The sequence below is a fragment of the Podarcis muralis genome, chromosome 3 (assembly GCF_964188315.1).
Source record: "Podarcis muralis chromosome 3, rPodMur119.hap1.1, whole genome shotgun sequence".
Classification (NCBI taxonomy): domain Eukaryota; kingdom Metazoa; phylum Chordata; class Lepidosauria; order Squamata; family Lacertidae; genus Podarcis; species Podarcis muralis.
Window position 1 is genome coordinate 6,999,317 of NC_135657.1, and position 22,168 is coordinate 7,021,484.

Below are 22,168 nucleotides of genomic sequence, written 5' to 3' on the forward strand. Positions count from 1 at the left end.
CAGTGGCTGAGACTGGAATCCAAATTTGCAGGGCATCCCCTTTTCCATGTCCTCTCTCTCCCCCTCTCTCAAACCCTTTCCCTAATCTTAGTGCCATCACTCCTGCCCTAGTTCCTGAGAGGGACATGGGATCACTGTGAGAACAAGATGCTGGACTAGATGGTCCACTGGCCTGATCCTGCATGTACTTATTATTTTCTTTATATGCAAATTGAAACATATCCATCATTTGAACTTCAGCCTTCTATGAATTTTTCAATGTGGTTCCTAGCAAATAATGTTACAAAGATGCATCTATTAGGGGAAAGTTGTCATGTTTATAGTAAACTGCATTCAATACGGGCATAATTTATTTAATGGGATACCTTACTCGCCTTTTTCATAATGACCAAAGGAAAAATATACAAATAGGTATAAAAATACAAATAGGTATAAAATAGATGTAAAATGTATAAGTCCTACACATTCTAGAACCAAATAGTTGACACCAGCAAGGGCATAAAACATTAAAAGGAAGCAAACACCCCCCCTCCAAAAGAAATATTAACAAAGCCAGTAGAATATTGATTGAACTGCTCCAATGGTGGTTGGCACCCACTAGAACTGGTAGGGCAGAAGGCAAGGAGCCCAACAGTGGTTGGAGCCAAAGTCAAAGCCAAACCAACAAATTCTGGTCTTGTCCCCCTCGTTCCCTCTGTTGAGTTCTACAGGGGCTACAGGAGGAGGAAAGCAACAAGTAGTTTGAAATAAGAAGGCAGGCAAAAAAAAGTTCACAAAAGTGGAAAGATAAAGATAAACCAACCAAGGAAGATTGGTTGAATAAACTGACAGGCTATATGGAGTTGGCAAGTTTGACAACAAGAATAAGAGACAAGGAGGAGTCTGTGATTAGAGAGGGGTGGAAGTTTTGTGGTATTTGACCCTTGAAGTATTTTCACGAATGTTGCTTTTCTCTTTTATATGCAGACCCTGGGCTGATGCTCCCGCCAGATGATTCTGCAAAACTTACGGCGATCCGGTGCCAAGGCAGCGATGGATACTGTCTGCCCCGGGGCTTCTTATGTCACAGTTTATTGGTATTCAAAGAACCGTATAACGACTGCCCGTTTTCTGCAGATCTGAAGTGCTGCGTGCGCTGATGTCAGATGGCAGAGTCCTGAGAAACCCTGAGGCAGACCTTTTTACAATCTCCAGGAAGAATGTGCCACTCCACTCCTTTTGCAGAAGTTGCTGGTTAATTGATTCCACTCCTTTCACCAAATCATGGGTTAATTCTCTCTCCTTCTTTCAATAAACGACTCATTAACTGCACATAAACCCGGCTCAGTTGGTTTTTCTTCATGTTTTTTGTTTGCCTACGTGAAAGATTGGGGAATCTGAAATCATTGCTTATTTAATAATAATAATAATAGTAATAATAATAATAATAATAATAATAATTTTAAAGGATGGCTAAATTGGGTCAAGGGATGTGGGTGGGGCTGTGGGTTAAACCACAGAGCCTAGGGCTTGCCGATCAGAAGGTTGGTGGTTTGAATCCCCGCGACGGGGTGAGCTCCCATTGCTCATTCCCTGCTCCTGCCAACCTAGCAGTTCGAAAGCATGTCAAAGTGCAAGTAGATATATAGGTACCACTCCGGTGGTAAGGTAAACGGCGTTTCCATGCGCTGCTCTGGTTCGCCAGAAGCGGCTTAGTCATGCTGGCCACATGACCTGGAAGCTTTATGGTTCGAATCCCTGCGACGGGGTGAGCTCCCGTTGCTTGGTCCCTGCTCTTGCCAAGCTAGCAGTTCAAAAGCACGAAGTGCAAGTAGATAAATAGGTACCACTCTGGCGGGAAGGTAAACGGCGTTTCCGTGCACTGCTCTGGTTCACCAGAGGCGTCTTAGTCATGCTGGAAGCTGTACATCGGCCCCCTCGGCCAGTAAAGTGAGATGAGCGCCTCAACCCCAGAGTCATCCACGACTGGACTTAATGGTCAGGGTTCCTTTATCTTTACCTTTTTAAGTTAGGGCAGCCTCTCCACGAAGCTTGGCTTCTAATGACACAACGCTTTGCATGTTTACTCAGGGATCATTGCCATTATGTCTACTGGAGTTTAATCCCAGGACAGTGGGAAAGGAGTACTCTAGTTCATTGGTTGAGTGTTTCCAGCCAGCATGGCTAATAGTCAGAGATAGTTTCCTCTGTATTTCCTCCCCCACCTTTTTCTTTTATGACTCAGGCCATTAAGTTGATAGTTCATCTTCTGTTTTTTGTGTTAAACTCAGGGGGTAAACTACTCCCGAACATGGAGGTTTTAGATGAAATGACCTTTTTGAAGGAAGGGATGGAGATTTTTGTATATAACTGTAGGTAAAGGAAAAGGACCCCTGGACGGTTAAGTCCAGTCAAAGGTGACTATGGGGTTGGGGCACTCATCTCGCTTTCAGGCCGAGGGAGCCAGCGTTTGTCCACAGACAGCTTTCTGGGTCATGTGGCCATCAGGACTAAACTGCTTCTGGCGCACGGAGGACTGTGACAAGTGCCAGAGCACAAGGAAATGCCATTTACCTTCCGGCCCGAGCGGTACCTATTTATCTACTTGCACTGGCATGCTTTTTGTACTGCTAGGTTGGCAGGAGCTGGGACAGAGCAATGGGAGCTCACTCCATCACAGGGATTTGAAACACTGACCCTCCAATCAGCAAACCCAAGAGGCTCAGTGGTTTAGACCACAATGCCACCCATGTCCCTATATAACTATAGAGTTGAAAGGGACCCTGAGGATCATCTAGTCCACCTCCTTACCATGATAAGCAGCTCTCCATTACAGGGATCAAACCTGTAACCTTGACATTATCAACACCAGGCTCTAACCAACTGAGTTTGCACTGAAAGTAAAGAACTTCTGCTTGCGCACTCCAGAGACAGCGCTGACTTCCTGAGATGATGGGTGATGGGGGTGGCATTCTCTGATAAATTATGACTTCACTTTCACATGATCTTGAGTTGGTTTAAGAAGTTTCACATGCAACTGGTATCGTATAGCATGGGAAACAGGGAAACTGACACCCGGACAAATAGAAGAAGACGTCTTCACCCCAGTTTGGTTCCCCTTTCTCACATACACAGCCCAAGAAGACAACAACAAGAATCCCCCAACAGTATACGAATCAATCTGGCTAACCTGATTCAAAAATACACACTCGCACCCCGCTCTCACACAAAAACAACTCTCACTACAACCAACCAAAGACAACTAACCACACCTTAAGCCTCTCTCACCTCCAAGGAAATACAAGAAGTGAATAGTAAGAAAACTCATACAAGTAACGCTGACACAGCCCCTCACACACACTAAGTAGAATAATAGAGGCATAACCACCTCACCTGCCACTCCCCCTTTTTTCTTTCTTTTTCTTTTCTCTCTTCTTCTTCTTCCTAACTGCTTAAACCAGTTTCATAAACCAATAACTTATCCATTGACCACTAATAATGAAACATGTGTTGCAGATATTTTCCCACATTTATTATGCTATTTTTGTGATATGAAAATGACATGAGAAAACGTGGTATACTTGTTTGTATAGCATTATTCTTGTATATAAAACCCAACATTAAAAAAAGAAGAAGTTTCACATGCAGGAGACAGAAGAATATGTCTTGTCTGTGTATACTGCAACAAAATACCCCCACCACAAGAAACATCGAAAAGGTGCAGAAAAGGAAAGACCTAATGGATCGAATGGTTGGAGCAAATCCCTTTTGAGATTTTTTTTTTGCCCCATTGGGGGCAATTCAGCTTAGAAAAAAATTGGGGGACTCAGTAGAGGTGTGCAAAAGTATGCATGTAGTAGAAATGGTAGAAAAGGAGCTGTTTTCGTCCCTCAGGTAAGAGCTGACGGGAAAAACCCTTCTCCGTCTGAAGCTCTGGAGAGAGCTGTTGCCAGTCAGAGTAGACCATATTGGGCTAGATAGGCAAAAAGCCTTTTACAAGGAAGCTGTCTGTCTTCCTAAAGTTGGGTAAATCTTCAGTCAAAAGCATTTCAAGAGCTTCTGAGTGGGCATTGAGAGCTGCCCTTCAAGAGCATTGGCACATAGTTGACTCAATCCTGCTCCTAATTTTTTGCCAGAAGAAAAAAATATATATTTGAATAAATACCAGGGACTCTGCACACCTTTCCAGAAGTTGTGAGAACCTCTTGGGGTCTTCACTTCCATCAGAAATTGTGGACATATGCAGCTTACCTTTGAGTATGAAGGCCCTTCACCTTGTCTTTACTGTATAGTCCTCTTCTTGGTTCTCCATAGCCCAGCCAGGCTAGATTTGTCGTCTGCAGGCAGACTGAAAAAACAGCACAGATTCTGAGGCTGAGTCTGCTGCTTATCGAGCAGATGTTAAGCTGAGGGGTTCTTTCAGAACAAAAAGAAAAGGAGTGTTTTTCAGTTAGGAACCGTGGGGGGTGTAAAAATCCTAGAAGGAATCGAATTTAGAAGGAGGGCTGTTGGTAGAGATGGGGGAAAAAGTTGATTCAGTTCACATCTAAAGGCAAATCTGCCAACGTTGCACTTTCTGAGGCAATATATTAGCTGAACCACAGCCATCCCTCAAAAGCAACACTTGTCTGCATTTTGCCATGCAGTTCTTCAGCTAAGCAAAATGTACCCAAAATGCATATACCAGGGTAACATGTGCACACGGGTGCATATATTGTTAATATATGAAACTGCATTATCTTAGGGGAAATGGCTTGCCAAAAATGTGTGCATTGGGCAAAATTGCATCGAAATACATGTGCATTGGGATAAATTTGTAGCAGGACACTGATGAATTTCCAGGAGGACTTGCCATTTCACAAACTGATATGGGAAAGTCCAGAACTACATTCAAGTTTTGGGAAAGAAAAAGAAGAAGAGGTGGAGGAGAAAAACCAGAACGGACAGATTCACCCATCTCTGGGTTAGCTGGGTTCTGGCAATACATTGACAGGATTTTATAGACTCATAAAATCTACCTAACATGGATCTGTCCAGCTTCTTGGTTCATTCATTGGCCAGCTGTTATTATCTTATGTGAAGACAGAACATAGCTCTCAGGGGCAGCTGAGGCCATGTTACTGCCTGCTGCAATGGACAGGCTGGTGTCCTCGCCATACTACATGCGGAATCTTACAGGATTAGCACTTGAATCTTACTTTACACTGGTGCTGGGACCACACAAAGCATGAGGCTAACTTAGACTGCTGCTGTCTCTCCCCTGCCAACAGAGGCAGCTGCCCTGTGCTGTCCAATGGGAGAGTTGGCCCCGAAAACATGTCCCACAGTATTTTGCAGTTTCTCAGGGGGGAAATTGGTTGAAACTTGATCCCTGCATCTTTAGCTGTCAGACCGATGCAATGATTATATGGTGCAAGGCTTATAGCAGGAAACAATACATTCATTCTAACACCCCCAGCTCCACTGATTACAAAAGCCCCACCTTGCTCTCGCCAGTTTCCCCAGTTTTAACAAAAACCATTTGAGGTGCCTTCTGAAAGATGTCCGCAGTTCAGGTATTGGTGAGTCAATTGATGTGGAATTGCCTTTCTAAAGTGAGAACACAGAATCAGCGTTTGAAAGAAGCAGAATGCTAATCCCAGCAATTGTTGGATTAACTGTAAAGTGAAATAATTTCAGGTGGTTTCAACCAATAGTTGACAATGGATGTTTCATGCTGGCAGCAATCACCCTTCTCCCCGTTTCCTGGTATAAATTGTATAAATACCAGCAGTGCTTCCAGAGATTCTTCATCCTTCTATTTATTGAACCTTTTCCTTCCATTAGTATCGAGGGTGCAGCAAATCTTCAACCATGAAGATGCTTTACGTTCTCTTTACTGTTGCCTTCTTGGTCTTCCAGGTTCGGGCCAATCCCAAACCACCCTCCAAGGTTGAAGGGGAAGCCAAGGAGTTTCTCGAGTCTCATGCTTATAAAGACGACGGTAAGTTGGTCTGAAGAACATAGATTTCAATGTATCTATGTGGGGTTTATTGTCTGTCAGTTTGGTTGTTGGGTTGTCCCAAGCAAGATGTCGTGATGGACTAATTTAATTAATAAATTAACCCCCTGTAGTTACTGAGAGGTGGGAAAGAATTCTAGAATCCCACTTGGATGTGCAATCCTAAATTAGCTCAGCAATGGGGTTGCATAAAGAGAATTCTTTAGACTTACAAGCTCTAGCTGCCATGAACTTTCCAGCCTCGCAGGAAGGACCTAGGCAAACTGGTTCATTGCCCAGCTCATACTGGGATGAGGGAATGCATTCAGGTTCATTATTTACTGAGCTGGACAGGACTGTGTGTTTTAGAACCTTTCCCCTGATTTTCCTTCAATGGCTGGGGTGGGAAGTTTCCCCCCCAGATTCCTTTAGGGGCAATCTGTCAGAAGTTGCGTTGTGGCAGTGGCTGAGAATAGACTCAAAAGTGAGTGAGGCATTCCCTCTCTCTGTGACCCCCTTTTCTCTATCTCCCACCCCTTCTCTCTTTATCTCCTCCACCATTTGTTTGTTTCGCTCCTCCCCTGCCAGTTTCTGAGGCCCTTGGACTGCAAGTTGCTCGACGCTACTTTAGGGCACTGCTGAAAACTCATCCCCCCCCCCATTCCTTTTTTGGGAGTTGGGGAATTGCTGAAAACAGTTTCTGCTTAAGTTACCCTTAATGTTAACCTCTGTAAGAAGTAAGACAGGCATAGGCAAACTCGGCCCTCCTGATGTTTTGTGACTATAACTCCCATCATCCCTAGCTAGCAGGACCACTGGTCAGGGATGATGGGAATTATAGTCCCCAAATTTCTGGAGGGCTGGGTTTGCCTATGCCTGAAGTAAGATGTTCAAAGAGGCATGCTGTTCGTGCATCTGCACCTTCATATTTCTCTCTGGGAATTTGTGTGCTTAATGCTGCAGCCCTGCAGCCATTTATCTGGTAATAAGAATGAGGGAGAGATTCTATTCAGTTTGCACTCCAGCCATTGTTTGAAATCCGCCCCTTCTGTGATTTTTGCAAGGTGGTTTCCAGCTCAACGATGTGTACAAAAATGCATATGTATTTTCCGCTGAAATCTGCCCTTCAAGAAGTCCTTTGCTCTTCAAGAGCTCTTCAAGTATTTTGAAGAATGCTGCCCTTTCTTTCTTTTTATATGCAGGCCCTGGACTGAACCCAGAACCAAAGGATTCTTCACGGTTTCAGGTGGTTCTGTGCTCCGACAACGATGGCTATTGCCTGCCACGTGACTTCCAGTGCCACAATGGCTTGGCGTTCAAGGAACCATGGAACGACTGCCCGTTTTCTGATGTTCTGAAGTGCTGCATGCGCTGATGCAAGAGAAGGTGGAATCCCGAGAAACCCCCGGCAGAAGTTACTGCAACCACGAGGAAGAATGAGGAACTCACTCTGAATAAATCATGGGTTAATTGATTCCAATCCTTTCAGGATCTTTCATCTTTCAATAAACAACCTATTCACACAGCCTCCTCAAATTGTTTTTCTTTATGTTTCCAGTCTAAAAGGTAAAGGTAAAGGGACCCCTGACCATTAGGTCCAGTCGTGGCCGACTCTGGGGTTGCGGTGCTCATCTCGCTTTATTGGCCGAGGGAGCCGGCATACAGCTTCCTGGTCATTTGGCCAGCATGACTAAGCCGCTTCTGGCAAACCAGAGCAGCAACTGACATGCCGTTTACCTTCCCGCCAGAGCAGTACCTATTTATCTAATTGCACTTTGACGTGCTTTTGAACTGCTAGGTTGGCAGGAGCAGGGACCAAGCAACGGGAGCTCACCCTGTCATGGGGATTCGAACTGCCAATCTTCTGGTCAGCAAGTCCTAGGCTCTGTGGTTTATCTCACAGCGCCACCCATGTCCCGCGCTTCCAGTCTAGATCCCTGGATATGCAGCTACTGTGCTCCTTTCCCCCAAGTTTGTTGGTGTGCACCATAAAATTGCACCACGCTGTGGTGAAAGTGTGCTTCTTTCCTTGCATAAATCTGAACTTATGAGAAAGCTTCCCTGCCAATGCAGCTTGGCATCATTTGGCATCTTATAAGGCTAATATAGCCTCCTGAAGCTTTGCACAAATATCCTGTTTCCCACTGAATGCCAAGGGTTTCCGAGAAAGTAACAGGCATGCATATGTGTGCATGTGCCTGCTTAATACCTTCGTTTCCCATTTCCCACATCACAATGAAACCAGATTAAATGCTCTCCTTCCAGGACTTGATGCTGTGGAAAGCAAAGAAACTGATTCCTGTACTGCAGGGGGCTGGATTACTATGATTCTAGGAATATAACCCTTGATTGATTCCTGGCAGGGAGGGAGGCTTCTTACCTCTCTCGCCCTCACCTAGCCAGGTCCTTCAGGTATACTGGACCGAGGCCATTTAGGGCTTTAAAGGTCAGCACCAACACTTTGAATTGTGCTTGGAAATGTACTGGGAGCCAGTGTAGGTCTTTCAAGACCGATGCTATGTTGTCTCGGCTGCCACTCCAAGTCACCAGTCTAGCTGCCACATTCTGGATTAGTTGTAGTTTCCCGGTCACCTTCAAAGGTAGCCCCACATATAGTGCATTGCAGTAGTCCAAGTGAGAGATAACTAGAGCATGCACCACTCTGGTGAGACAGTCTGAGGGCAGGTAGTGTCTCAGCCTGTCTACCAGGTGAAGCTGGTAGACAGCTGCCCTGGACACAGAATTAATTTGCGCCTCCATGGACAGCTGTGAGTCCAGAATGACTCCCAGGCTGTGCACCTGGTCCTTCAGGGCCACAGTTACTCCATTCAGTAATGGAGGAGAGGATGGAACCCTGAGGCACCCCACAAGTGAGAGCCCAGGGGTCTGAACACTCATACCCCACCACCACTTTCTGAACACGGTCCAGGAGGAAGGAGCAGAACCACTGTATAACAGTGCTCCCAGCCCCTCTAGATGGTAAAGAAGGATGTTATGGTCGTTGGTGTCCTCTGCAAAAATAAAATAAAATAAAAAACACACACATGCACACGAATCACAGAATTGTAAAGTTGGAAGGTACCCCAAGAGTCATCTATTCCAAGCTCCTACAATGCAGGATTGGGTTACATTACATGTTTCTTTCTGAATATCTGTCATTGACAATAATAAAGAGAGTGATTGATTGAATCTGGCCGCATTCTGTAAGGCCTGTAAGGTATTCTGTAAGCTTGGGTGTTGTTAAGTCAATAGATACAAAATCACATAGCTGAGATGTCAACAAAGAGAATAATAGTTTGGGAAATCAGAATTTCAGGGCCCACAAACATTTCATAAAATGCAAAATGAAAGTATTTCAAATGATTTGGATTGTTGAGTGACAACAGTTGATTTGGCAACAGTCGCTAACACCATTCTTCCCTTTTCCTGGTATAAACCGTATAAATACCAGCAAAGCTTCCATAGATTCTCCACCCTTCTCTTCATTGAGCCTTTTCCTTCCATTAGCATTGCAACTGCAGCCAATCTTCCACCATGAAGATGCTCTACGTTCTCTTTGCTGTTGCCTTCTTGGTCTACCAGGTCCAGGCCAATCCCAAACCACCATCCGAGGATGAAGCCCAGGAGCCTCTTGACCCTGAAATGAAGTTGAAAGAGGGTAAGTTGGGCTGAAAATGGTCATTCTTTCATATTGCAGCTTGTAGAGGAATCCTAGAATCACGCTTAGAAGTACAACTCTAGGTTAGCTCTGCCATATTATTGCAGAAAGAGAATTCTTTTGACTTACAAGCTTTAGTTATCATGGTCTTTCCAGCCTCATAGGAAGGACCTGGGCAACCTGGTTCATTGTGCAGCTCATCATGATGCATTTACTTCTTACTGAATTTGATGGGACTTTGTGTTTTAGGACTTTCGTCTTGACCTTCCTTCAGAGGTTGGGATGGGCTGTTTCCCTCCCAGAATCCTTCAGAAGCAATCTGTCAGCAGCTTCTTTGTGGCAGTGGCTGAGACTGGAATCCAAATTTGCAGGGCATCCCTTTTTCCATGTCCTCTCTCTCCCCCTATAAAAATGCACATACAGTGGTACCTCGGGTTAAGTACTTAATTCGTTCTGGAGGTCTATTCTTAACCTGAAACTGTTCTTAACCTGATGCACCACTTTAGCTAATGGGACCTCCCACTGCCGCTGTGCCGCTGGAGCACGATTTCTGTTCTCATCCTGAAGCAAAGTTCTTAACCCGAGGTAATATTTCTGGGTTAGCAGAGTCTGTAACCTGAAGCATATGTAACCTAAAGCATATGTAACCCGAGGTACCACTGCAGATATAAAATAGATGTAAAATGTATAAGTCGTACAGAGTCTAAAAGCAAATAGTTCAAACCAGCAAGGGCATAAAACAATAAAAGGAAGCAACACACACAACCCCCCCCCCCCCAAAAAAAATATATATTTACAAAGCCAGCAGAATATTGATTGAGCTGCTCCATTGGTGGTTGGCACCCACTAGAATTGGTAGGGCAGAAGGCAAGGAGGCCGACAGTGGTTGAGTTCTACATGGGCTACAGGAAGAGGAAAGCAACAAGCAGTTTGAAATAAGAAGGCAGGCAATAAGAAGTTCACGAAAGTGGAAAGATAAAGATAAACCAACCAAGGAAGATTGGTTGAATAAACTGACAGGTTATGTTAAGTTTGGTAAGTTTGACAACAAGAATCAGAGACCAGGAGGAGTCTGTGATTAGAGAGGGGTGGAAGCTTTGTGGTATTTGAAGAAATGTAATAACAGACGCGGGTGGTGCTAGGGATGCGGGTGATGCTGTGGTCTAAACCACTGAGCCTCTTGGGCTTGCCGATCAGAAGGTTGGTGGTTTGAATCCCCATGATGGGGTGAGCTCCCATTGCTCGGTCCCAGCTCCTGCCAACCTAGCAGTTCAAAAGCATGCCCAAAAGTGCAAGTAGATAAATAGGTACTGCTTCTGCGGGAAGGTAAACAGCGTTTCTGTGCCCTGCTCTTGTTTCAGTGTTCCATGTGCCAGAAGTGTCTTGGTCATGCTGGCCACATGACCCGGAAAAACTGTCTGCGGAGCGGACAAATGCCGGCTCCCTCGGCCTGTAAAGCGGCTCCCTTGGCCAGCAGCAGCTAGGCCAATGCCTGGAGGCAGATGGGTTGGGGGTCAATAAACAGAAGCTGCATCCTTATAGTTATTTCTTGGATATGAGAATTTGGAAGACAGTTATTCTGGATGGGGCACCAGACGTCCTGAAGGAGCAAGTGTGCTACTTGGAGGTGCTCCTTCATTTTAGATGAGCAACGAGTGCCTATGCCCAGTAATCCCTGACAGTCTCCCATATAGACTTTAATGAGCTCTGTGTGGATCTGACCTTGAAAGTGGTCCAGAAGTTGAGGCTGGCACAGAATACTGCAGCCCAGATGCAATGGGGCACCATTGGACAGGAACAGATCCTGCACTGGCTGCCAGTGAGAGAACAGATCTGATTCCAGGTAGTGACTAAGAATGATGGGGAAATTTCATTCAATTAGCAGTTAAAGGTTTAGCTCCCTAATTCACACTTTCCTGGAAAATACACAAATGGAAACACAGCCATCCTTCAAAATTCACACGTTACTCAATTTTGGTTTTAAATATTTTTATTAGGGTTTATAAAGAAAAATGCAAAGATTATCGTCAAATATCTTCTCTTTTTTTGGTCCAAATGAAAACATTAATCTAGAGGGGGGAAAGAAAAAGAGAATAACAGAAAATACTAGGGTAAAGCATGTCTAAATAGGCAGATATTAATGAAAATGGCATGCAAGAAGTACCATATTTTGTACAACTGCTTTGGAAAAAATGTCTGTCTTTGCTTGCAAAATATGCGTTTATTAGGAGAAAGCTGATGAATTTTCATTAGGACTTTTTAAAAATAAAATCTGTAAACTAGTATGGAAAGGTGGTGAATGGAACTTTGTTCTTTTTTTGGAGGGGGTGGAAAATGAGGACTACAGAGAAACTGAATTTGACCAACTCACCCAATGCTCTTTGCTGGCCACAAGGCTGAGATCTTGTTCAGAAAGAAACAAGATCACTGACCATGCTGCAGAGTAGCCTTACCAAAACCTGTGCAGATGTTTACAACAGTATAACCAGCAGCACCTGTGTAGAGGAGAGAAAGTCCATTGTTATATCATCAACATCCTTAATTTTATTTTGGTTAGACACTTTTCTTACCGCATAATGCAAAGAGTTATAGTAAAACCAACCCCCCCAAAAACAACAATAAAAATGAAAACCAAAGCTAACAATAAAAAGGTGGGAACATATATTATGCTCTAATTTGGAAAACTTTGCAGAAAAGCAGTGTCCGCTATGTTACAGTGAGATAAGACTAAGCTAAGCCAAAGAACGGAGAGCTACCTGATAAGCATGTTAAGGTCTCTTGCCTTTCCTTTTTTCCCCTGCAGAAGATGTTCCCCGCCCAAGAAATGCCATGGTATGCAATGCTATGGGGGGAAATTGCCGCTCCAGATGTAATGACAATGAGAAGTCTATTGGAAAATGCTTTGCAAGTAGGTATTGCTGTGTGAGATTCCAGTAGAGAGCCTGCTCAAGAGAGATGCAAGGAAGACCAACAGTGTACGATCGGAACAGAGGAAGAATCCACCTCCCAATCAAGATGGATTAATGCTAAACCTCTCTTTTTTGATTAAAACTGAGTTTGCTTCCAATTCAGTGGCTATCTATCATTTTATTCTTCCTCGAAGCATTTGATCACTTATAGTTATCACTACCACTAAACTGCCATTGTTGCTGTAACTACTACTACAAACTCCCCCCGTGCCCCCAATTACCTGAAACAGTCACAATATTCTTGATTTCTTGATATGATTTATTATACAGTGGTACATCTGGATGCAAACGGGATCCATGCCGGAGCCCCGTTCGCATCTAGAAGCAAACGTAACTAGCAACGGCACGTCTGTGCACACGAGCGTCGCTTTTAGCCGCTTCTGTGCGTGACGTCATTTTGAGTATCTGGCATGTGCAAGCGGTGAAACCTGGAAGTAACGTGCTCCGTTACGTCTGGGTTGTCACGGAGCGCGACTCAAACGCGCTCAGCATGAAGCATATTCAACTGGAGGTATGAAGACGTCTTCACCCCAGTTTGGTTCCCCTTTCTCACATACACAGCCCAAGAAGACAACAACAAAAATCCCTCGACAGCATACAAATCAATCTGACTAACCTGATTCAAAAATACACACTCGCACCCCGCTCTCACACAAAAACAACTCTCACTACAACCAACCAAAGACAACTAACCACACCTTAATCCTCTCTCACCACCAAGGAAATACAAGAAGTGAATAGTAAGAAAACTCATACAAGTAACGCTGACACAGCCCCTCACACACACTAAGTAGAATAATAGAAGTATAACCACCTCACCTGCCACTCCCCCTTTTTTCTTTCTTTTTCTTTTCTCTCTTCTTCTTCTTCCTAACTGCTTAAACCAATTCATAAACCAAGAACTTATCCATTGACGACTAATAATGAAACATGTGTTGGAGATATTTCCCCACATTTTTATGCTATTTTTGTGATATGAAAATGACATGAGAAAACGTGGTATACTTGTTTGTATAGCATTATTCTTGTTTATAAAACCCAATTTTAAAAAAGAAGAAGTTTCACATGCAGGAGACAGAAGAATAAGTCTTGTCTGTGTATACTGCAACAAGATACCCCCACCACAAGAAACATCCAAAAGGTGCAGAAAAGGAGAGACCTAATGGATCGAATGGTTGGAGCAAATCCCTTTTGAGATTATTATTATTTTTGCCACATTTGGGGGCTATTCAGCTTAGAAAAATTTGGGGGACTCAGTAGAGGTGTGCAAATTATGCATGGAGTTGAAAAGGTAGAAAGGGAGCTGTTTTCGTCCCTCATGTAAGAGCTGACGGGAAAAACCCTTCTCTGTCTGAAGCTCTGGAGAGAGCTGTTGCCAGTCAGAGTAGACAATATTGGTCTAGATAGGCAAAAGCCTTTTGCAAGGAAGCTGCCTGTCTTCCTAAAGTTGGGTAAACCTTCAGTCAAAAGCATTTCAAGAACTTCTGAGTGGGCATTGAGAGCTGCCCTTCAAGAGCATGGGCACATAGTTGACTCAATCCTGCTCCTAATTTTTTCCCAGAAAAAAAAATATATATATTTGAATAAATACCAGGGACTCTGCACACCTTTCCAGAAGTTGTGAGAACCTCTTGGGTTCTTTACTTCCATCAGAAATTGTGGACATATGCAGCTTACCTTTGAGCATGAAAGCCCTTCACCTTGTCTTTACTGTATAGTCCTCTTCTTGGTTCTCCATAGCCCAGCCAGGCTAGATTTGTCGTCTGCAGGCAGACTGAAAAAACAGCACAGATTCCGAGGCTGAGTGTGCTGCATATGAAGCAGATGTTAAGCTGAGGGGTTCTTTCAGAACAAAAAGAAAAGGAGTGTTTTTCAGTTAGGAACCGTGGGGGGTGTAAAAATCCTAGAAGGAATCGAATTTAGAAGGAGGGCTGTTGGTAGAGATGGGGGAGAAAGTTGATTCAGTTCACATCTAAAGGCAAATCTACCAACGTTGCACTTTCTGAGGCAATATATTAGCTGAATCATGGCCATCCCTCAAAAGCAACACTTGTCTGCCTATACCAGGGTAAAATGTGCACAGGGATGCATATATTGTTAATACATGAAACTGCATTATCTCAGGGGAAATGGCTTGCCAAAAATGTGTGCATTGGGCAAAATTGCATCAAAATACATGCGCATTGGGATAAATTTGTAGCAAGACGCTGATGAATTTTCAGGAGGACTTGCCATTTCACAAACTGATATGGGAAAGTGCAGAACTACATTCAAGTTTTGGAAAAGAAAAAGAAGAGGTGGAGGAGAAAAGACTTACTCCAACCCGTTCCTTTAGATGGAAAATGAATGACGCCCTACTAAGAGATCAGGAGATTGTAAAGAAGGCCCAAAAAACCTTAAAAGACTATTTTGAAATTAACCTGAATACTTCGGTGGAAAAAAGAACAATCTGGGACGCAAGCAAAGCTGTAATGAGAGGGTTTCTGAAACAACAGAATACGATCAAGAAAAAACTCTGGAATGGAAAAAAGGATAAGATATTAGAGAAGATAAGAGACGGTGAGAAAAAATTGAGACTAAAACCAAAATCTAAAGAGATCTTAAGAGAAATTAAGTTCCATCAAGCACAGTATGCGAAATTGATAAATCAAGAAGTGGAATGGAAAATTAAACAAATGAAACAAAGATCATTTGAATCGGCGAATAAATGTGGAAAACTGCTAGCATGGCAGTTGAAAAAAAGACAAAAATTGAACTTTGTTACCAATCTAGAGGTAGAAGGGAGAAATATTCAGAAACCAGAGGAAATTAGAAAGTGCTTCCAGAGATACTTCAAAAAACTTTATACACAAGGGCCTCAGAAAGAGACTGAGATAGACCAATTTATAAAAGCCAATGGATTACCAAAATTATCCCAGGAGAGGACAACAATTTTGAATTATAGAATAACACAACAGGAAATTGAGGGTGCCATTCAGAATATGCAACTGGGCAAATCCCCAGGCCCTGATGGACTTACCTCCAAATATTATAAGACATTAAAAGACTACTTGATACAACCACTAATGGAGGTTTGTAACCAGATTATGGAGGGGAAGAAGGCACCGGAAACGTGGAAAGAAGCTTTCATCACATTGATACCTAAACTGGAGACTGAAAAGACTCAACTTAAGAACTACCGTCCCATCTCACTCCTAAATGTGGATTACAAAATTTTTGCAGACATTTTGGCAAGTAGACTTAAAAAAGTACTTAATGAAGTGATTCACAAAGACCAGGCTGGCTTTCTCCCAGGTAGACATATGTTTGATAATACTAGGAACATTATTGATATTTTGGAACTTTTACAAACAAATATCAATACGAGAGCCGTGTTAATCTTTATTGACGCGGAGAAGGCCTTTGACAACATTTCTTGGATGTTCATGAAGAAAAACCTGGAAGGGATGGGAGTGGGACGGGGGTTTGAAAATGGAATAGAAGCAATTTATTCAGAGCAAAAAGCTAAATTGATAGTAAGTAAACAATGTGGTGACTGAAGAGTTCAAAATTGAAAAAGGGACACGACAGGGGTGCCCCTTATCCCCTCTTTTATTTATTTCAGTTTTGGAGGTGCTCCTGAACATGATTAGGGAGGACCGGTTGGTGCAAGGAATACAGGTCGGAGTGAAACAATATAAGTTGAAAGCCTTTGCAGATGATCTGGTGTTAACACTACAGGAGCCAGAATCTAGTACAAAAAGATTTCTAGAACTGATACAAGAGTTTGGTCGGGTGGCGGGATTTAAACTGAATAAGCAAAAAACCAAGGTTTTGGCAAAAAACTTGACATTATCGGAAACAGAGGGGTTTCAGAGGGAGACAGAATTAAGTGTGGTTAAAAGAGTGAAATACCTAGGGGTTCAATTGTCTGCTAAAAATTTGAATTTATTTAAAGACAATTATGAAAAATGCTGGACGGAAATTAAAAAAGATTTAGAAATTTGGTCAAGATTGAAACTTTCCTTGTTGGGTAGAATTGCAGCTATAAAAATGAATGTATTGCCGAAAATGTTATTTTTGTTCCAAACCCTACAGATTGTGGACAGAGTGGAATGCTTTGGAAAGTGGCAGAAGGATATTTCTAAGTTTGTTTGGCAGGGCAAAAAGCCCCGAATAAAGTTTAAAATACTAACTGATTCAAAAGAAAGAGGGGGGTTTGCCCTGCCAGATTTAAGGTTGTATTATGAAGCTGCAGCTTTCTGCTGGATGAAAGATTGGTTACTTCTTGAAAACACTGATGTTCTAGATCTGGAAGGGTTTGATAACGCTTTTGGTTGGCATGCATATCTGTGGTACGACAAGGTAAAGGCTCATAAAATGTTTAAAAATCATATTGTCAGAAAAGCAATATTTATGGTCTGGACAAAATACAAGGACTTGCTAGAAGGTAAGACCCCGAGGTGGCTATCACCAGCAGAGGCCAAGGCCTGGAAAAAACCTAATATGGAGGTCGGCTGGCCGAAATATGGGGAAATTCTAGAAAAAGTTGGAGAAAATTGGAGGTTGCAGAGCTATGAAAAATTAAAAAATAAGGTGCAAAATTGGTTCCATTATGCCCAAATACAAGAGGTTTTTAAGTTGGATAAAAAAGTAGGCTTCCAGGTGGAAAAATTGAAATTAGAGACGGAATTGTTAGAACCAAAGACTAAAGTACTTTCGAGAATGTATAACTTGCTGCTTAAATGGAACACTCAGGATGAGACAGTCAAATCAGCAATGATAAAATGGGCTCAGGACATTGGGTACAACATTATGTTTGAAGACTGGGAAAGGTTATAGACCACTGGTATGAAATTCATGGCATGTAATGCCTTGAAGGAGAATATTATGAAAATGATATACAGGTGGTACATGACCCCAGTCAAACTTGCTAAGATATATCATCTGTCTGATAATAAATGTTGGAAATGTAAGGAGGCTGAAGGGACATTCTTTCACCTCTGGTGGACCTGCCCAAAAGTGAAGGTCTTCTGGGAAATGATTCATAACGAGCTAAAAAAGGTGCTTAAATACACCTTTCCTAAGAAACCAGAGGCCTTTCTCCTGGGCATTGATGGCCAGAAGGTGTTAAAGAACGACAGAACCTTTTATATGTATGCAACAACAGCAGCAAGAATACTAATTGCAAAATATTGGAAGACACAAGATTTGCCCACACTGGAAGAGTGGCAGATGCAATTGATGGACTACATGGAATTGGCCGAAATGACTGGCAGAATCCGAGATTTGGGAGAAGAAACAATGGAAGAGGATTGGAAAAAATTTAAAGACTATCTACAAAAACATTTTAAGTTATATGAATGTTAAGAGTTTGCATGACTCAGAAAATTTAGCTTCAGCAACAAGATTCGGTGATATGGAAATTAAGTTTATAATTATGAAAGGACTAATGTTTAAAGTAACATCATTTTTATTTTAATGTAATGTAATTAGATAATAAGTCTTAAACATAAAGTATACCTATTGGAAAGTACAAAGGAATGCATGAAACAAGGTAATAATTTGCTGATATCTTTATTGTAAAGAATGCAGGGCGAGGGAGATGTGGGGAAGTCCAGTTGGTTATGAGAAAAATATTTTGGAAAGATGGTTTCTTTTTCTTCTTCTGTTATCTTCTTTTTTCTTTTTCTTTTTCTATAACTTGTATCTGGAAAAACCAATAAAAATACTGTTTTAAAAAAAAAAAAAAAGAGGTGGAGGAGAAAAACCAGAATGGACAGATTCACCCATCTCTGGGTAAGCTAGGTTCTGGCAATACATTGACAGGAATTTATAGACTCATAAAATCTACCTAACATGGATCTGTCCAGCTTCTTGGTTCATTCATTGGCCAGCTGTTATTAGCTTATGTGAAGACAGAACATAGCTCTCAGGGGCAGCTGAGGCCATGTTACTGCCTGCTGCAATGGACAGGCTGGTGTCCTCGCCATACTACATGCGGAATCTTACAGGACTAGCACTTGAATCTTACTTAACACTGGTGCTGGGACCACACAAAGCATGAGGCTAACTTAGACTGCTGCTGTCTCTCCCCTGCCAACAGAGGCAGCTGCCCTGTGCTGTCCAATGGTAGAGTTGGCCCCGAAAACATGTCCCACAGTATTTTGCAGTTTCTCAGGGGGGAAATTGGTTGAAGCTTGATCCCTGCATCTTTAGCTGTCAGACCGATGCAATGATTATATGGTGCAAGGCTTATAGCAGGAAACAATACATTCATTCTAACACCCCCAGCTCCACTGATTACAAAAGCCCCACCTTGCTCTCGCCAGTTTCCCCAGTTTCAACAAAAAACATTTGAGGTGCCTTCTGAAAGATATCCGCAGTTCAGGTATTGGTGAGTCAATTGATGCTGAATTGCCTTGCTAAGGTGAGAACAGAGAATCAGCGTTTGAAAGAAGCAGAATGCTAATCCCAGCAATTGTTGGATTAACTGTAAAGTGAAATAATTTCAGGTGGTTTCAACCAATAGTTGACAATGGATGTTTGATGTTGGCAGCAATCTCAGAACATCATTCTCCCCGTTTCCTGGTATAAACTGTATAAATACCAGCAGTGCTTCCAGAGATTCTGTATCCTTCTATATATTGAGCCTTTTCCTTCCATTAGTATCGAGGGTGCAGCAAATCTTCAATGATGAAGATGCTTTACGTTCTCTTTACTGTTGCCTTCTTGGTCTTCCAGGTTTGGTCCAATCCCAAACCACCCTCCAAGGTTGAAGGGGAAGCCAAGGAGTTTCTCGAGTCTCGTGCTTATAAAGATGATGGTAAGTTGGGCTGAAGAGCAACATTTCACTGTATTTATGTGGGGTTTATTGTCTGTTAGTCTGGTTGTAAGTTGCCTTGGGTTGTCCCCAGCAAGATGACGTGATGGACTAATTTAATTAATAAATTAACCCCCTGTAGTTATTGAGAGGTGAGAAAGAATTCTACAATCCCACTTGGATGTGCAATCCTAAATTAGCTCAGCAATGGGGTTGCATAAAGAGAATTCTTGAGACTTACAAGCTCTAGCTGCCATGGACTTTCCAGCCTCGCAGGAAGGACCTAGGCAAACTGGTTCATTGCCCAGCTCATACTGGGATGAAGGAATGCATTCAGGTTCATTATTTACTGAGCTGGACAGGACTGTGTGTTTTAGAACCTTTCCCCTGATTTTCCTTCAAAGGCTGGGGTGGGAAGTTTTCCCCCCAGATTCCTTTAGGGGCAATCTGTCAGAAGTTGCATTGTGGCAGTGGCTGAGAATAGACTCAAAAGTGAGTGAGGCATCCCCTCTCTCTGTGACCCCCTTTTCTCTATCTCCCACCCCTTCTCTCTCTATCTCCTCCACCATTTGTTTGTTTCACTCCTCCCCTGCCAGTTTCTGAGGCCCCTGGACTGCAAATTGCTCAACGCTACTTTAGGGCATGGCTTAAAACTCACCCTCCCCATTCCTTTTTTGGGAGGTGGGGAATTGCTGAAAACATTTTCTGCTTAAGTTACCCTCAATGTTATCTTCTGTAAGACGTAAGACAGGCATAGGCAAACTCGGTCCTCCTGATGTTTTGGGACTATAACTCCCATCATCCCTAGCTAGCAGGACCACTGGTCAGGGATGATGGGAATTATAGTCCCCAAATTTCTGGAGGGCTGGGTTTGCCTATGCCTGAAGTAAGATGTTAAAAGAGGCATGCTGTTCGTGCATCTGCACCTTCATATTTCTCTCTGGGAATTTGTGTGCTTAATGCTGCAGCCCTGCAGCCATTTATCTGGCAATAAGAATGAGGGAGAGATTCTATTCAGTTTGCACTCCAGCCATTGTTTGAAATTCGCCCCTTCTGTGAATTTTGCAAGGCGGTTTCCAGCTCAACGATGTGTCCAAAAATGCATATGTATTTTCTGCTGAAATCTGCCCTTCAAGAAGTCCTTTGCTCTTCAAGAGCTCTTCAAGTATTTTGAAGAATGCTGCCCTTTATTTCTTTTTATATGCAGGCCCTGGACTGAACCCAGAACCAAAGGATTCTTCACGGTTTCAGGTGGTTCTGTGCTCCGACAACGATGGCTATTGCCTGCCACGTGACTTCCAGTGTCACAATGGCTTGGCGTTCAAGGAACCATGGAATGACTGCCCGTTTTCTGATGTTCTGAAGTGCTGTGTGCGCTGATGCAAGAGAAGGTGGAATCCCGAGAAACCCCCGGCAGAAGTTTCTGTAAGCACGAGGAAGAATGAGGAACTCACTCTGAATAAATCATGGCTTAATTGATTCCAATCCTTTCAGCATCTTTCATCTTTCAATAAACAACCTATTCACACAGCCTCCTCAAATTGTTTTTCTTTATGTTTCCAGTCTAAAAGGTAAAGGTAAAGGGACCCCTGACCATTAGGTCCAGTCGTGGCCGACTCTGGGGTTGCGGTGCTCATCTCGTTTTATTGGCCGAGGGAGCCGGCATACAGCTTCCAGGTCATTTGGCCAGCATGACTAAGCCGCTTCTGGCAAACCAGAGCAGCAACTGAAATGCCGTTTACCTTCCCGCCAGAGCAGTACCTATTTATCTAATTGCACTTTGACGTGCTTTTGAACTGCTAGGTTGGCAGGAGCAGGGACCAAGCAACGGGAGCTCACCCTGTCATGGGGATTCAAACTGCCAATCTTCTGGTCAGCAAGTCCTAGGCTCTGTGGTTTATCTCACAGTGCCACCCACGTCCCGCGCTTCGAGTCTAGATCCCTGGATATGCAGCTACTGTGCTCCTTTCCTCCCAGTTTGTTGGTGTGCACCATAAAATTGCACCACGCTGTGGTGAAAGTGTGCTTCTTTCCTTGCATAAATTTGAACTTATGAGAAAGCTTCCCTGCCAATGCAGCTTGGCATCATTTGGCATCTTATAAGGCTAACATAGCCTCCTGAAGCTTTGCACAAATATCCTGTTTCCCACTGAATGCCAAGGGTTTCCGAGAAAGTAACAGGCATGCATATGTGTGCATGTGCCTGCTTAATCCCTTCGTTTCCCATTTCCCACATCACAATGAAACCAGATGAAATGCTCTCCTTGCAGGACTGGAGGCTGTGGAAACCAAAGAAACTGATTCCTGTACTGCAGGGGGCTGGATTACTATGATTCTAGGAATATAACCCTTCATTGATTGCTGGCAGGGAGGGAGAGAGGCTCATTACCTCTCTCGCCCTCACCTAGCCCGGTCCTTCAGGTAAACTGGACTGAGGCGATTTAGGGCTTTAAAGGTCAGCACCAACACTTTGAATTGTGCTTGGAAATGTTCTGGGAGCCAGTGTAGGTCTTTCAAGACTGATGCTATGTTGTCTCGGCTGCCACTCCAAGTCACCAGTCTAGCTGCCACATTCTGGATTAGTTGTAGTTTCCCAGTCACCTTCAAAGGTAGCCCCACATAGAGTGCATTGCAGTAGTCCAAGCAAGAAATAACTAAAGCATGCACCACTATGGCGAGACAGTCTGAGGGAAGGTAGGGTCTCAGCCTGCGTACCAGGTGAAGCTGGTAGACAGCTGCCCTGGACACAGAATTAATTTGCACCTCCATGGACAGCTGTG

At 43.3% G+C, this 22,168-nt stretch overlaps 1 protein-coding gene and 1 long non-coding RNA gene across 2 annotated transcripts; both read left to right on the plus strand.

Moving 5' to 3' along the window:
- Nucleotides 1-5,795: 5,795 nt before the first annotated feature.
- LOC144327127 (uncharacterized) lies at nt 5,796-12,684 on the plus strand. The gene is made up of 4 exons (XM_077925319.1): nt 5,796-5,962; nt 7,162-7,327; nt 9,481-9,617; nt 12,391-12,684. The coding sequence occupies exons 1-4, from the start codon at nt 5,833-5,835 to the stop codon at nt 12,552-12,554; spliced, it is 597 nt and encodes a 198-aa protein (XP_077781445.1). The 5' UTR covers nt 5,796-5,832; the 3' UTR covers nt 12,555-12,684.
- Nucleotides 12,685-19,175: 6,491 nt separating this feature from the next.
- On the plus strand, nt 19,176-20,921 carry LOC144327144 (uncharacterized). Its single transcript, XR_013392050.1, has 2 exons — nt 19,176-19,391; nt 20,596-20,921. It is a non-coding gene; the product is annotated as an uncharacterized LOC144327144 (long non-coding RNA).
- The last annotated feature ends 1,247 nt before the right edge of the window (nt 20,922-22,168 follow it).